Below are 18,087 nucleotides of genomic sequence, written 5' to 3' on the forward strand. Positions count from 1 at the left end.
AAACCCCTTCCTGTGTTTTGATTCAGTAGACGGGGAGATACGTGTTTTAACCAATGAAATTAGTACACGTCACCTTGCCATGTAATTTGAGGAGGAACTGATACGTGGACGGACTAGATTTGCTGAATCCTCCCAAATACAAGTCGTTGTTAAAACGTGTATGCAGGTGATTGAATCAAAGTCACGCCCAACAAATATGATATATTACTTTTTGTTATAAAAATATTGAATTGGTTTTTTATTTCCATCCTCTATCGATTAAAAAGTCAAAAAAAAACTTAATAAATAATATTAAATAACCTAAAAAATAAATTATAAATACATAACATACTAATTTTTAATACAGATTATTTAAAACTTAAGGGGGTGTTTGGTTCGTCGAATGATTTATGAAAGAATGAAATATGTCAAAGAAATTGGAATCTGGAATAAATTGGAATGAAAAGTAATCAGGTTTGACCAAGTGTTTGGTTGGCAGAAATAAAATGTAATATGTCTAATGAATTGGAATTTGTCTGTTTGGTTTGCAACAGAATTGGAATGGAATGATAAAAAATGACAAAAATACCCTTTCTTTGATATTTTTTTAATTACAAATAACAATAAAGTTAACATTTTGTGAGAAAAAAATACACACAAACACATAAATATATTCTCTCTTGGTACACAACTGATGGTGTCGGTTGTTTTCTCATAAAATTCATTGTGTAACCATGGGAAGAATAATCGGCAGGAGGAAATGAAGGATATCGTGTTCGTCGATGATGATGCAGAGGCGATAAGCCACCGTTCTCGGAGTGCAGATGAAGATTATCGTCTTCACCCCGAAAGCATCATCGGAATCAGTATGGAAATGAAGGTGAGAAGAACCAGTATGGAACTCGGTGTGAAGCGGTTAGGGTTATTAAAAGCCTAATGAAGGTATTTTTATCATTTACACAATTTTGGATGTAATAGATTTCAGTTCCATCAGTTTTAGGAAGGAATGTTGAAATCCTCAAATGAGAGAATATTTGGAATTTAATTCCATTCCATGGGTAACCAAACATTGGAATGGAATTTGTTCAACGGAATTGACCATTCCAATTCCATCAGATTCCAACGGATTCCGATGAACCAAACGCCCCCTAAGAGTACAAACTAAAGATGCATTAGTACAAGTGTTTCTAACTTTTTGTTATTCGGTTAATGCTTCAACCGGTTATCCGAGTACTTAAATGTTTAAAACTTTACATCTTAGGTACCAATATGAAAATTTTGAAAGTACGTTACCCAAAATAGAAATCAAATTAAAACACGTTACTTTTTCATGCAATTTTCTCTTTAAATTTCTATTTTAACATAACTATTAAAAATAGTTTTAAATTTTAAAACACTCTCTCTTTCAACCATACATTAAAACTAAAACACTAACGTTCCTAATAATGAAGCTTGAAAAATGCCATTACAGGATCATATATAACTTCTTTAGCATTGACAGCAAAAACAAAATCAGCATGTGCATAATCCTCCTTGTACTGTACAACAAGCTTATCTGGATCATGATCGTTAACGTTTTTGAGAAGTGTTTTCACATCTTCCACATCAGATAGCTTGTCTCTCCCTCCATGACTTAGGTACATGGGGAAGTCTTTTGGGATGCTTCCCATATCGTAAACTGGAGGTGTCAATTGCCCGTAGTGTTTCTGATTGTCGTCAGCATTACCATAATCGTACATCGTTATTGTCCCTGTTCGGATCACTGCACAAATTTAGAAAACAATTTTAGGTCGTATATTCATATTATTACAGGATTACCCAAAAAAATTGCTTGAAATCGAAGTAGGGGTTTAAACATAATTGTTTACATATTGTTGTGACAATATTAATATATGTACCTATTTTTTAGCAGATACAATTATGGATAAGGGTATGTCTGTTATGAGCATCTCCAACAGATAACTCCAAAATGGAGAAAATAAAGATTTTTCGGTTTTTTTTTTTTTTTTTGCTTCAATAAATTCTTCAAAACCTTCTTTAAAATGGAGAAAGTACGAAAAAAATTCTCCAAATATGGAGAATTCTCTAAAATGATTATTTTTTAGTGAAAAATACTATTTTATTTTTTCTACCAATAACACTCTTTGAAATTAAATGTGTAAGATAAAGAAACGATATTTTATTAAATGTATGAAATATTTTAATAATATATAATTTCTAAAATAAAAAATCTGTTGGAGATGAATGTAATATTTTTTTTTAACCTGGGTGGTGCCTGATTGGTTTGAGCTTGGCTCTAAAGGTCAAAAGTACAAGAAAGTCTCATGTTCAAATCCAATGAGGAATAAAAATCTACTTGTGGCCACAGAGGTTTAAATATGGTGACTCCGGGCTATCTGCAAAGCAGATGGTTTCCCTAAGATTAGTCGGCTCGCATAACATGTTGGATATTCAGGTTAATCAAATTTTTTTTGGAGATTTTGGTTTTTGACTCTCCATTTTAGAGAAAATTTGAAAAATCTGTTGGAGATGTTTTAAGCTAACTTATTTTTTAAGTTTATTGAAAAAATCTCAATTTTCAATTTATTGAAGCCTTTTTTTACTCTTTTCCGATTATACCTTTTATATTTACATAAATGCCCCTTATATTTTTCTTTTAGATCATTTTATTTTATTTTCATATAGTTTATCAACTAATTTTATAAAATGTGGTTAGTTTATCAGCTAAMAACTGAGTTATTAGCTAGTTTGGCAAGCATAACATTAATACTTGTATGCGTTTAAAAGGTTGTACAATAGACAAAATGCTTTACTTTGAGCGAGATGGATCATGTTCTTAGTCGACGTAGACTGAGGCTCGTGTTCAAGGAATTTATCGGTCATTGACGAGTTCACACAACAGTTTTGCCCTGCATTCCCCACAAAACACAAATTTCCGTTATGTCATTTTTTTTTCTTGAATGTAACATATATCAGTCATATGCTAAAAATACCTGTAAACGATGTCATTAAATCGCTGCAATCATTGTCGGGCATCTTGCAGATTACACTCAGAAGATCAACGACAGCTTTCCTACATAAAGTTGTGTTAGAAAGACAGAATATTAATTAAAAATTCACTACGAGAAAAAAAGGTCTTTTGCAACGGCGAATTCGTCGCAAAAAGCTTAAAACCCGTCGGAAATCGAAAAGGATGCATTTTTCTTACCCCCTTGGAGCAAATTCATGAAGTCCCAACCAATATAAGGCCTGTTATACAACAAAGCAAACATTTAATGGGCAAAAATGTCTTTTTAAAAAAGCGAAAACAAGAGATATTTACTTCGCCTAAGAAAGCATCGGCACCAGCTCTAGCAAGAGTCGACGACATTTGACCTAGATATGCGATGGGGCTCAGTAACACGGCCGATCTCAACATGTTCAACGTCTGGTCTTTTGAAAACGCGGAAAACGCGATCAAAGTTCCCTAATAAAGCAATCATTGTTCACGTTAAAACAGGGGTCACAACGATTTTGGAACACAATAAAACTATTAAAGTCCCACATCAGCTAGACTTGTGACCATTTTATTCTCAATATATAATGGACAAGTGTACCCTTCATTTTTTTTTAATTAAAAAAAAACTCTTTTGGGATTAATCTGATGTGGTTCTACGTATTTCGACAAAATTAGTGAATTACCAAGGAATGACCGACATAATGTAGGTTTTGGCCCGTTTGATCGTGCACAAATTGGACTGAAGCCGGAAGATCAAATGCTACTAATTCGTCCCACGACCAATCCCAATACTCCTACAAGACATAGAATCATTCAACGCTAAAAGCATAGGAACAATCATAAATCGAAAAACCAAAAACACGACATCACAAAGAAAAAAAACCGGATCGCTGGGACTAAGTGACGTATGGCCACGGCTAAAATTGGTTCCACGAGTGTTGGCTATCCACACATCAAACCCATTATCTGCCAAAATAAACCCAAGCGATTCGTCTGGAGTGTTTAAAACCCACGTCCCGCCATCCTGTCGAACCCCAAAAAACGTCAATTTTCGTCCAAGAAAACGTCAGCGTATCACGTATATTGCAAACTTACCATAAGAACCCCGTGTTGCAACAAAACCGGTGGCTTGTCAGCCTTTTTCCCACCCCGCTCCATTGGAATCCGTTGCATGCTAAGTATGTAACCATCTTTCGTCGTCACCTAGAATAAAACAATAAAAAATTTAACGTCATCGACAATCAAGGTCAATCGAACACGACCATATCCATCTTCAAAATTAAACTGTTTTGATCATATTAAAAGGGCTACACTGTCTTTTTATATTTAATCCATTAAAAATTATTTCCATTATCTGTCACACTTGATTTACTGTATAAGTTGTATTCTTACTACTAACTTATAACATACAATAGAAATAAATTCTGAACAGCGTAAATAAAAAAAGACCATTTTGCCCTTAATAGGTCCATATTCATTTTAACTCGTTATCCATCTTTATCCGGTTTTTCACATACTACATAAACCAATTGAACACATACCTTGTGTTCTTCGCACATGTACCCTTCTGTCTCAACCAGTAAGCTACATATGCCAACCTGATTAACCGACGTTGATGATAAATCATCTTGACCATCGATTGAATTTACATTACGAACTGCTTTAGAGATCGAAATGAAATAAAAAACGACGATAATGGTAAAGATAATCGTGTAACCCATATTAATTCGTTGGTTTGGCAACCATGGAATGAGCCATCTTATATAAGCAAAGAAACAAAGAAAACAGTAAATTATAAATTCGATCCCTGTCATTTGTCGAAAATAACAATTTTTATTCTTTTAGTTTCGAAATTACAAGATTGTCATCATAGTTTGCAAAACCGTCCGAATTTGGTTCCTCCCTCTAACGGTCGTTAAAAGATTCCGTTAAATAAGGGGCATTTCCGTCTTTATAGAGATTTTTTTTGTCTTTTACCCAATCAAAAACCAAATTGACAAAATCATAAAATCAATTTCAATCGAGTAAAAGACAAAAAATCGTTAAAATGACGAAAATGTCTCTCGTTTAATGGAATTTTTGAATGCCCGTTAGAAGTAGAGACCAAATCTAGACGTTTTTACAAACTACGATGGTTATCTTGTAATTTCAAAACTGTAGAGACGAAAAATGTTGTGTTGGACAAACCATATGAACCAGATTTGTAATTTACTCTAAAAGAAAATTAATAATAAAAAGTAGAGCATAGTTTAAAAAAAGGGTCCATGATCGTTGGACCATTTGTTTAACGTTAACCATATGTCTTGACTTTAGTTTGCGTTGCACCCACGGTTCGTATTGAGTGGTTGGACCTCTAATTTGGCCAACTCGAACGTCGGGAACCCAAGTGTTTCATAAGAAAGATCGGTTAAGTTATGTCATGTTTTATTTTTACCGGTGTAATTTTTGGTAATTTTTTAGAGTAAACTATAAATTTGATCTTTATGGTTTGTTAAAAATAACTACAGTTTTAAAATTACAATTTATGAAAACGTCCAAATTTGTTCCCTTTCCTCTAGCGGCCGTTAAAAAATTCCGCTAAATAAGGGGTATTTTTGTCTTTTTATTGATTTTATTTTTCTTTTAACCAATCAAAATCGATTTTATGATTTGGTCTCTATGGTTTTTGATTGAATAAAGAACAAAAAAGAATGGGTAAAAAGACGAAAATACCCCTCATTTAGTATAATTTTGTAACGGTCTTCAGGAATGGACCAAATCCGTACATATTTGCGAATCATGATGATCATCTTGTAATTTGAAAACTGCAGTTTATTTTATAGGGAACCAAATTTGTAGTTTACTATAAGATACGATGTCAAAAAATTACGCCATTCAAAATAAAATATAGCATAACTTAACCGATCTTTCGTATAAACACTTATGTTGATGTCCGATATATTGTAATTTTTTTTTATTAACCTGGATTTCCAACCCGCTATGTAAGCTGACTAATCCCAGGACGACCATCCGGTTTGCAAATAGCCCGGAGTTACCGCATTTGAACCTCCGTGGCCACAAGGGGATTTTTATTTCTCCTTGGATTTGAACCTGGGACCTCCTGGTACTTTTGACCTTTGGAGCAAGCTCAAACCAATCAGACATCACCCTTGTGGTCGATATATTGTAATTTACTGTTTATTGTATAGGTTTATACGTAACGTTTCACTGTTAAAATCCGAATATTTAAAAAAGACCGTATTTTCCGTTCTTGATGTAAATGTTTATCAAGAAGTTATAGTAAGCTACAGAGGGCGATGTTGTATCTGTTCAAAACATGTTAATTAGTCGGTATACTTAAAAAATGGGAAACTACTGAAATTATCAAAAATATATTACGTAAAAATATAGTGGGAGACGTGTATCTCTAAACCAAGATATGTACTATTGTAAAAAAAAAATCGACCCTTTGTGACACCGTTACTAAAACTACACGCGTCAGTCCATGCAAAATAAGACAAATTAAAGATACGTCGTACATACGAACAATATCTGGTTGCTTTACAAAATCACATTCGTCTCCGAACCATATTCCCATTTATAGGTTTAGTCTACTGACCTTTTTTGCATTCTTGATCTAAAATTGTCGATTTTGTATCAATATTTTGGCTCCATCTAATCCACGAGGTTTATGTGGAGCGTTTCGTTCTTATAAAGCTCACCACCTTTCTCCCTTTTGAACGGTAAATGTGCTTAATCATTAAAAAAAAACTTTCATTAAATTATGCATCACATCTAACGTTGTATCTTTCTTTAAATGGAAATAGTACGAAATCATGGCGTAATAAGTAATCAAAACAACTGTACTATAATTCTAGCGATATAACTATCAGAAGTTATTTAATATCAATATTCCTGTATTTTAGCATTATTTCTATATTATAACAGATAAAATAGTAGATCTTCAATGAAATACAAGTTGTACTAACGCAGGTGTTTAAAAACAGTCATATAATACGTACAAATACATCCATACGAACACACTTTAACGTATGATGTATGTATATATATATATATATATATATATATATATATAGAGAGAGAGAGAGAGAGAGAGAGAGAGCGCGCTTGGTTCAAATATAACCAATTTTTTTTTTTTGTTAACTATGTTAACTAAACTCAACCAATCATATTCCATCTTTTTCCTTTGGTTCAAATGTAACTCATATATTAAATACAATGATATTTAAGTAATTTGTCATTTTATGTAACTCTCAAATAATTAATTAGGAGTTAAAATTTGAAAATATCACAATTGATCATGATGCAATATTGACATTGGGGTTTCACACGTGTTCATGTTCTATAATTCACATTTATTTTAATCGACGGTTCTCACCTTTGACATATGAACACATCAGAAATTACACAGCCTTAGATATCGTGATTCATAAGTGTTCATGTATATTAAAGTCACTAGATGTTCATATGAATACATACACACACACACAGAGAACATGTGAAAACATGTGAACACGTATGAAAACACACAGCCCTATATGCCTTGGTTGATAGGTGTTCATGTACATACAACAGAGTTGGCTCTTGAATATACAGAAGATGTTCATACGGTTCACATGTTGTTCATATGTCTAATCTTTTTTGTTTGATATGGTTTGAAGATATACACAAGTTGTTCATATGTCTGACAACTCGTGAATCAAAGATAGATTACTTTTTACTTAAATACCATTTGATATTTTGTTCACATATGTTAATTGAAAATATTAATTTAATAATTAATTTTTAAATATCATTATACAACGTAAAACTTATTCATACATTTGTTTTACGATATACATCAGTAATACTATAACAAGCAAAGGGTCGTGGCATTGATCATTTATATAATCATAAGCGAGACGAGTATTATCAGATATCTGATTTAACGAATTCAGATAAAAATAAAGTAAAATCTAATTCTTTAAGAAGCCCTAAATGATGTATACAAAGTAAATGAAGTAGATACAACTAAATGCTGAACCCACCCACCAATCTACTTTTTTCCCATCACATTTAGTCCCAAAACCAAACCATTATCTTTATACTAAATGTTGTTTCAACTTCAACCATATTTAATATATATCGTTTGAACAGAAACACGATATATATATGTCGAGATATCTTTCAATCTCCGACATTTTGCTGTTCTTTTTGCGATGCAGTTGGAGCTTCATCTTCAGCTAAATCTTAGATATGCAGTGCAGTTGAAGATGCTCTTAAAACCATTTCGGATCCAATATAAGTGTGTGTGTGTGTGAGTATATATATATATAGGCGAAGGATCGTGTGAGAAGGAGAGTTAAGGTGAGAAACATATGCGTAAAAAAGAATATGGACGTTTGATCATCTTTAATCTCAAACTCATCCATAAATGGTGCTTGATACGAGAATTGATCTCAACACTTCTCATCCTAACGTGCATGCAATGATGGGAATCATTTCTTGCTTTTTTCACCTTAACTCTCCTCAACAAAACCCAACCATATATATATAGAGAGAAGGGAAAAAAGGGGGAGGGGGGGGGGGGGGGTTCAAACGGGAACATTAATCAAATAAAAGAACACAAAAACAGCCAAATTATTTGTCAAAGTCGCGTGAATCATATGTAATTCTAATGGGAAAAATCACATGATGTTCGATCATTTTCTTATTCTCTTATTTTTCTCGTTTGAACCTTAGGGGTTGTTTGTTTACCTCTTAATAGTTCCATTAAGAGACAACCTCTAAATCCTTAAGAGGTGAATCTTGTTTGGCAAAAAAAAAAAGTTTATCTCTTAATGATTCTAAAACCCTCTGAATTATTTTGTATCATGGACCTCCCTTAACCATTAAGCGCCATAATTTTATCGTAAACAATTACCAAACAATTATATTTCCTTTTGCACTATAACATGAGAGTTTCTTAATCATTCTAACAACTTAATTATTCTACACCAAACCATTCCACAACTACCAAACGGCCTGCATTCAAGTATATATTCAAAGATTGCATTACGTATTAAAGAGAAACTTAGAAACGCTCACGGAGAGTCGAATGTTTACCATAACACACAAAACGAAACACAATTTTGAACCAAAAAGCTTCATGGCCTATGTTTGGATCGTTATCGAATCAAATTGTTCGTAACAAATCGGACCCAATTGTATTTTCCGAGTTATTTCGAATCAAACTCATAGTTTTGATGGATATCTTCAAGAATCAAGATCTAGAATTGGGAGATGAACCACAATGTGTGTAGTAATTTCAGATCAAAACTCATTGATCCAATGCAAGAAACATGAGCAAAATCTCAAGAACAATAACTGTGAGTATGTTTATTTATAATTTATACAGAAAAATTGGGCAAAGGGAGAAGATCATCGGATCAGGAGATGAAAAGAAAACTCAAGATCAAGATCATAATCCAAATTGGGGGGGTTTTTTGTTCTTCATGAAATACACTTATAAGTTCATGATTCTCTGTAAAATTAACAACGATCTATACTAAAATCTTCAATATCACAGATTTGAAGCAGAACCCAGATCGAAAAGTGACCTCAAATCACACTAATCTACAGATATCATCATCATCATCGATAACAACAATCTAAACAAACCAAGATTTTCAAGAAATTTACCAGAAATTTCGCATCTTGAAATCAGATGATGATGTTCTTGGAAAAACAAGAAAGTTTTGGAACATAGATCCAGCGAACAGCCAGTAAGATCTCTCATCATCGTCGTAAAGATCGTCGGGAATTTATAAGCAGAGTTCGGTGACGTATAAATCATCATTGGGGTTAGAAGGAAATCCGATTCCGTCCACCGGCGGTGGTGGAGGGAGGTTGAGATCGAACGGCAATGGTTTGCGGGAAGATGACGCGAGATCGGCGTCGTGATAATGATCGTCAACCACCGAAGATGATGAGTCGCAATTGCTGTGGCAATCGTCGTCGTCGTGAGGAACCGGCGGCGGTTTTAATCGATGGTGGGTTGTTCTAATGGGATTCGATGGCGGCGGCGGCGGCGGCGGCCGTGGTCCGCTAGTCGATTCGACGGTGCTGCTCAGACTGCTCATCGTCGGCCGACACTTATTGTTAACCGATTGAAGATCATAGAAGTTTTGATGTTGGTTTTTCAAATGATCGCCGGTGGTCCGATCGTGGATTTCGTTTTCAGGTAGGGGTAAAAATGGAAAATTGGTTTTGGCCTTGGATCCGCGGAGGGAACGTGCGGCGGCGTCGTAGGCACGTGCAGCGTCCTCCGCCGAGTCGAAGGTTCCCAACCAGACCCGAGCTTTCTTCCATGGGTCACGGATCTCGGCCGCGAACCGACCCCATGGTCGTTTTCGAACCCCACGGTACCGTGGCTCGTTGTTGTCTGGTTGCTGAGCCACCGCCACCACCTCCGGTCTTGATCCGATCGGTACTCCGGCGGCAGCGGCGGCCTTTGCTCTGCTGCCTCGTCGCATGACCATTTTCCGGTGGATCGGATGCAATCGGAGATGCTACTCGGTGTCTTTAGCTGATCGTGAAAACTTTTTTTTGGGGGGGTTATCGGAATCACCACCTCCTTTGATTAATCATCTCGTCCCTCCATCATCGGTTTTTCAAGATTTCTTGATTTTCCGATCTCTCTCTCTCTCTCTTCTACCTTATCTTTTTGTTTTTTCTCTCTCTAGAATTTCTTCTTCTTGCTCTCCGCATTGGAGAAAAGAAATCCGTCATCATTTGCAACGGGATTATTTTAATATTTATTCTGCTATGAGCAGTGGATGGACCAAAATGCCTCACAAATTTTTATTCTTTTTCCTTTTCCGTTTCTTGATTTTTTTCTAGTTTGGGGGTATTATGGTAATTTCATCTCTTATCCTTTTGTACTCCCAAAGGGCCTCTCTTTTAAATTTTGAATTTTGAAGATTGGTCAAAAGGGGTCCTTGTACTTTTCATTTTTCTTCAATTTGAACCCTATGAACAGACACATTGTATTTTCTCTTTTTTTCATCTATTTATATGAGATTTAGCATAGCTCTTGGAACAATTTTTTTTCTCAAATCTTTACTGAGTGTAATTTACATTAGCAGGTGAGTATGACAAAGACCGAGAATCTTACTTAGTAATTGTTATAATAATGACCAAAGATCTTCTTCTGTAAGTGGGAGAGAAGACTTTTACCTTAATAACATTTATCGGGTAAAAGATGATTACCAACAATCCATATTGATAGCAAAATAATAATACTACGCAATAAGAAAATTGAGGGTAGTGGCCCTTGTCAGTAAACACTTATCCAGTAAGTGTTTGGTAAACGGTCTCTCTTAAAGTTCATACAAATGCGATGTTTTTTTATCAATTAGTAATTACTTAATACTATTAACTTCAATTTTGATCCACAAGTATTCTTTATTTTGCTTTTGTTAGGAGAAATTTTACATAAATAACTCTTGATCGAACCAAAAAATGCATTCTTTGACACCATCCTTGTCCATTCGAGGAGTCGAGAAAAACATGAGCAACAGATTGTTTATAATCTGTGTCAATATTATTATGTCCAATCTCCAGATTCTTAATTATCAAACATCCAGATAGCACAATATTGATATCTCATATTGACTATCTAAAGATGCGTACTTTTCTCAATACCATTTTATCACAGAGCTTAGAGATGTCGTTCCCATCATACATGAGAGATAACTCTTACTTTTATCGATGTTAGTACTACTTCTACGCTACATGATGTACCCAACCACCATTCGCTCGTTTAGTTACAATGTAATTCAAATTGGTGTCACTGAACCAATAACGTATAACAAACTCCACAACCTCAAGTCGAAGTTCACATACACAATGGTCATATGAGAAACACTTATGACATTCATATGATTCCAATATAGTGTTCGTATGGCAGGTTTGCCCGGTACAAGTTTCCCAACTTGTATTTGTATACATTATGTATCTCAATTATGTATTATTGTATTATTTCAACCTAACCCCAAGTCAATAATTGGCAAGTTATTTTAAAAATACGTTATTATAAGGTTATATAACACATATAAAATAAGATTGACTAATTGAAGATCATCTTTTATTTTAATATATCTCAACATGAATCCGGAATAGAGTACTTGGGTTCTTCCAATAACTAAAAATTGTAGCATGCCTGAATCTAACTGGGGTTCGCAGTGGTGGAGGGATTGGATCGGAAAAAAGAGGGATTATAGTTGTAAGATATCTAATGAAACCGTCATTGGAATTGAGATCTTATCAAAGAGAAGATCTCAAATATCTGGAGTTTTTCTTTGTATATTATAGGGATGATCCGATCCACAAGGACCAAGATTGGGAATTGTTTGATCGTCTTTATTTGAGGAAGAAGCAAAATAGAATCAACTTGAATTCGGGACCACTATTCGAAATCTTAGTGAAACACTGGATTTGTTATCTCATGTCTGCTTTTCGTGAAAAAAATACCAATTGAAGTGGAGGGTTTTTTCAAACAACAAGGAGCTGACAATATTCAAACTTATAACCATCACATATTTGACTTGAATCATATACTAACATCTTCTAACTCTCGTCAACTCTTGAATCATATTTGACTTGAACTAGTTTTTTTTTAAATAAATCAAACTAGGAACGGATTTCCTTTTTATTTTACTGATTCATTTCAACTGTTATCAATACCCGAAAAGAAGTAACAATTCTTTTTGGATGAAATACTGGATGCTTCTAGTCGAGGGTAAGGTGGTGGTGTTTTTAGGAGGTGGTGAACTCTGAAATCTGATTTCACTTCTGATTTATAAGAGGTGATGCTGAAGTATGAAACTTGGATCAGTAAGACCTTGTTTGTTTTCCATAAAAAAAACTCTTATAAGCCTCTTATATCTAATTCGTTAAGAGATAGGGTAATTCAGAATGTTTGCTTTTGCCAATTTTTCAGAGGCACTTATGTCTTATTGTCCTCTTATTTAGTTAAGAGGTAAGCCAACCTCTTATCGTTCTTTAAACCCTCAATAACGGTGTTTCTCAATCGATTAATTGTAATCGATCATTACCAAAGCAATCATCACCTTTCTCAATTGATGTATTTTAATAGGATTTAAATGTGTTAAACAACGTTAATGATATATTTTCGTTTAAATGAATGCTAATTATGTAATTTAGATGTATATTTTGTAATGGTAATGAATAAATATGTGAAGTTATATAAATTTATCTATAAATTCAAGGATATAAATTTTTAATAGGTAAAATAGACAACTTAAATAAATTCAGACATTTACAAAAACAAACAGTGTTATTGATTCAAATTTCAGACTTCAACAACACCTCTAATAAATCAGAAGTGAAATAAAACTTGAGACTTCAGCACCTCTTATATAACAAACGTCACCTAAGACTATTTGTTTTTACTCTTAAGTCTAAAATCTGAATCAATCAAAATAGTGCAAAAATATAAAAGATAAATAATTTTCTTTTACAAAAATATAAAAGATAAATAGTTTTTACTAACAAATCTTTTCCAATCCCTAAAATATGAACCACTTGATAGATAGCAGATTAGAATTAAGAGATATTAAGGGATATATTTATCACTTAAAATTTCAAAGAACATTTACAACTTTTAAGCTCTTACTTAAAAAATATACAAATGCTCTTAATACTCAAACATCTGAACGAATATGACTTTAGAGGTATTAAAATCAAACAGACCCTAAGTTCAGGGTCTGGTTGGGCAAATGGTATAAAGATAAGGGTATAATTTATAATTCTCTGATTCTGGTATGTTTTTCTTGGGGACCAAAAAAGTTGTTGGCCTGCGGTGATGCCACGTCAATGACTGGTTTCTCCAATCTCAATTGTGCACCGCACGATTACAGATAGGTGCTTTGGTTAACGGTTTCATAAGTATTTTTACCAACTTTTTAATTAATAAACGAAAAGTCTAGAAAAATTCACTAAACTAGGGGTTGTTTATCTCTTAATAGTTTCATTAAAAGACAACTTCTGAATCGTTAAGAGGTAAATCGATAAATGTTTATCGGAAAAATTTTACATTATTATTTTCTTACGGAGTAAGATTTTAGTTCACCAAAATGACATTGTACGCATCAATTTACCTGCTAAGCGCTTATCGTGGTAAAATTCGTCGTCCTTACTTACCGGATAAGACTCTTGGTCCTTGTCTCGCTCTTACCGGGTAAGTTTCTTGGTTCTTATCATATTCACCCGGTAGGAAAATGTGACTTGGTAAGCGCTTAATATGATAAGAACCAAGAATCTTACCCGATAAGAACGAGACAAAGACTAATAGTCTTATCCTGTAAGTAAGGACAACGACTCTTACCACGGTAAGCGCTTACCGGGTAAGATTCTTGGTTCTTATCATATTCATCCGCTAAGAAAATGTGATTTCGTAAGCACTTACCTGGGTAAGCGTTTGGTAAACGGCCCCTAAGTTTTTAACTATATTTTTATACTAATTTTTTTTTCCGAATGATTAAGTCACTAAATGTTTTTTTAATAAAATAAATTATCAAACTTTTAAAAATTAATTACTTATATGATTTTAACCTAAAATACTACTTGTAACCGATTAAAAATGTTTTAAAGTAAAACCACATGTAACCCCCAATAAAATACATCCAAAAGAAAAAGAATAACCATCAAACGTGAGACACACGATTTATGAAATTAACTATTTTGATTATATATTGTTTAAATATGAATTTTGAATTTCTCTTGAAAAAGAAATTGTTCTGATTTTTTTATGTTTATACGAGAACAATAATTAAATAATAAAATAAAAAAACAGTCAAATCACATGTAAAATCATATATAAAATTTGACTTCGACATGAGGTCGCGGGCTATGTCGTCTGCACACCTTTACATCGACCATTAATGCAAAATCACATGTGATTTTGCACGTGATTTGACCGTTTTAGTGTTTTTTAATCATGCAAACCAATATGAACGATTCATTTGTACAAACTATGCAAATTACTATACGCCAGTGATTTTATTCATCGACGGCTTATATCAATTGAAGCTATTATGTTAAACAATTTAATTAAATCATTAGGATTATATTAATTTTTTCTTAAAAAGGATAAAATTGTCAAATGAATTTTTTTGGAAGAAATATTTCTTGAATGAAATCAATATTTGGTGAAACGATGAAATCAATATGGATAAAACCATCATTTTATATATTCACCAGATCAACCGTTTATCTATTTATAATAGAGATCGACAACGATGGACGGTTTGATTGTTAATATGTAACTACACAACAGTTACAATTGCTAACAAATAATATTTAGCACAGTCACAACCAGCTCAGAGATTATGAGTCAGAACACCATCCCAAAAGGTGAAACCACAATCAGAGGCTCGAGACAAAAGGTCCACAGGCTCTAGTCGTCGACCTTAGTAAGCAACCCATAGTTCAAAAACTCTAGACTTTTTTTTGTGATTAACCTGGATATCCAACTCGCTATGCGAGCCGACTAATCTCAGGGCGACCACATGCTTTGCAGATGGCCTGGAGTCACCGCATTTGAACCTCCGTGGCCACAAGGAGATTTTTATTCCTTCTTGGATTTGAACATGAGACCTCCAGGTACTTTTGACCTTTGGAGCCAAGCTCAAACCAATCAGGCACCACCATTGTGGTTAAAACTCTAGACTTTAAGGTCTAGAGGCTCTCGACCACAACTTTGAGTAAGTGAAGACTCAAAACCTCTAATTAGAATGATTAGAAACTCTGATTCTAAAGTCACTGAATAATACTTCAAGCAAATTTTACCAAATTTAAGAGCAATTTTAATGAAACTCGTGGAAAACGTTCTGAAACTTAAGATTCCTAAGTAAACATTTCTTAAAATCCGTTGAGCCAGGGGCGCTGCCCCTAGGACCCCGCAAGGGAGCGTGACCCCCTGGACCCTTACGTTATGACGATCCAAGATGATAGAGTTAACGTTAGTATCTGTGAACTCTGAACCTCCTAATGCATATTCTTTGCCTTATCACTTATCTATCTCAAGTGAATCACAATTACACCAAAATTGATTGATGAGACTAAGGGACCGTTTACCAAATACTTACCCGGTAAGTGTATCAATAAAATTTAACACTATTATTTACTTATTGGGTAAGATTTTAGTCCTCCAAAACGACATCACATGCAACAATTTACCCGGTAAGTGCTTACCTTGGTAAGAGTCGTCGCCCTCATTTACCGGGTAAAACTCTTGGTCCTTGTCTCGCTCTTTCCGGGTAAGATTCTTGGTCTTTACCATATTCATCCGGTGAGGTAACGTGACTTGGTAAACGCTTACCCGAGTAAGCATTTGGTAAACGGCCCGTAAAATCAACAGCATATTGACATGGATACACAATTAATTTTTGAAAATACTATTTAGATGACAATTTTATGTAATTGAAATCCTAAGATTTAATTGAAATCCTTCAAACATAAGATTTTGAAATCCTTAGAAAATGTTCGAGATTTCGTAGGATTGTATGCAATAAAGTTTTAAAAAAATGTTAAAAGCATTTGTTTTGTAATAATTGATTAATAAAAATATAATTCAATTATTTTTATAATTATTTATAGTTTTTTCTATAAATTATTTATAAATAATGAAATCCAATTTTATTGCAAATCCTACGGACCAAATATTTATGGTTTCTAAAAGAACTTTCCTTTACATATATATGTAAAGGAATGGGGGGCACTGTTCAGGTTTAGGATAGTTTTTAGGTTTTTTTTTTTAATTTTTATCTGTAATTTTACCTGTCATACAGGTTGCAACTTACATTTTTAAGTAATAAGAATGTATTTAATAAGTTTTCAAAAGTCTAAGGATTTATTTAACAAGTTTCAGAAAGTCGAATGACGTATTCATTCAAAAAAAATGTGTCCAATAATTTGATCATTCCAAATAGGAAAGTTCATTGGGTTTTTTGGACTTTTCTTTATTCATAAAGTAACACTTTAACAAGTTGCTAAAACGTTAGTTGTGTAAAATGTTGATACAACAAGAAACACTTTAGCAAGTTGCTAAATGTTAGTTGTGTAAAATGTTGGCATGACAAGTAGCACTTTAACAAATTGCATAAGGTGACTTTTGTTTTTCAAGAAGTGCTTAAATTTGTAGTCTTATTTCAGTTCTAATTGATAAGAGGTGGTGTTGAAGTCTGAAATCTGAATCAATAAAAACTGTTTTGTAAACTGATAAATGTCTGAATTTGTTTAGATTATCTATTTTACCCATTAAAAAATTATTACGTTGAATTTATTGATAAATTTATACAATTTCACATATTTATTCACCATTGTTACGAAATTTACTTCTAAACTATATAATTAGCATTCATTTAAACAAAAATATGTCATTAACGGTATTTAACACATTTAAATCCTATTAAAATACATTAATTGAGATAGGTGATAATCGATTAAGAGAAATAATAGATTAAGAAACGTCATTGCTGAGGGTTTGGAGAACAATAAGAGGCAAATAAAAAATTGGTTTACCTCTTACCAGGTAAGAGAACAATAAGATATAAATGTCTTTGAAATTTTGAAAAAAACAGTCAGAATAACCCTATCTCTTAACGAATCAGACATAAGAAACTAATCAGAGTTTTTTATAATAAAAAAAAACAAGGGCTAAGAGGTTGTTTATTTACCTCTTAATAGTTCAATTAAGAGGCAATACCTGAATTGTTAAAAAGTGAATATTGTTTGGCAAAAAAAAAAGTCTGCCTGATTTTGTATCCTGAACCTCCTTTAACCATTAAGATCCCTAATTTCATTGTAAACAATTATCAAACAATTATATTTTATTTTGTATTATATCATGAGAACCTCTTAATCATTCTAACCACTTAATGATTATGCACAAAACCATTCAACAACTACAAAACATTGACACTTTTACATAAGGATTTCACAAAGAAAGAATGCACAAAAACCACTCAAAAATCATTCACAAAGTACACGAATTAATTCAGCTGACAATTAAACTTGGGTTTTTGGAGATCACCAGTTCGAACCCTACAACGCCACTGAGATTTTCC

The 18,087-nt window shown here is 33.3% G+C and overlaps 2 protein-coding genes across 2 annotated transcripts; both read right to left on the reverse strand.

Moving 5' to 3' along the window:
• Window positions 1-1,418: 1,418 nt before the first annotated feature.
• On the reverse strand, window positions 1,419-4,698 carry LOC112500473 (triacylglycerol lipase 2-like). Its single transcript, XM_025103968.1, has 9 exons — window positions 4,519-4,698; window positions 4,073-4,180; window positions 3,861-4,001; window positions 3,661-3,771; window positions 3,302-3,445; window positions 3,188-3,228; window positions 2,973-3,052; window positions 2,793-2,888; window positions 1,419-1,741 (listed from the first exon to the last, which is right to left on the reverse strand). Exons 1-9 carry the CDS (start codon window positions 4,696-4,698, stop codon window positions 1,419-1,421), a joined length of 1,224 nt encoding a protein of 407 aa, XP_024959736.1.
• A 4,635-nt stretch (window positions 4,699-9,333) lies between these two features.
• On the reverse strand, window positions 9,334-10,625 carry LOC112500892 (ethylene-responsive transcription factor 3-like). The gene has a single exon (XM_025104503.1). The coding sequence runs from the start codon at window positions 10,474-10,476 to the stop codon at window positions 9,760-9,762; it is 717 nt and encodes a 238-aa protein (XP_024960271.1). The 5' UTR covers window positions 10,477-10,625; the 3' UTR covers window positions 9,334-9,759.
• Window positions 10,626-18,087: the final 7,462 nt, after the last annotated feature.

The sequence above is a fragment of the Cynara cardunculus genome, assembly GCF_001531365.2.
Source record: "Cynara cardunculus var. scolymus isolate 2C chromosome LG 17, CcrdV1, whole genome shotgun sequence".
In the NCBI taxonomy this organism is placed as follows: Eukaryota; Viridiplantae; Streptophyta; class Magnoliopsida; order Asterales; family Asteraceae; genus Cynara; species Cynara cardunculus.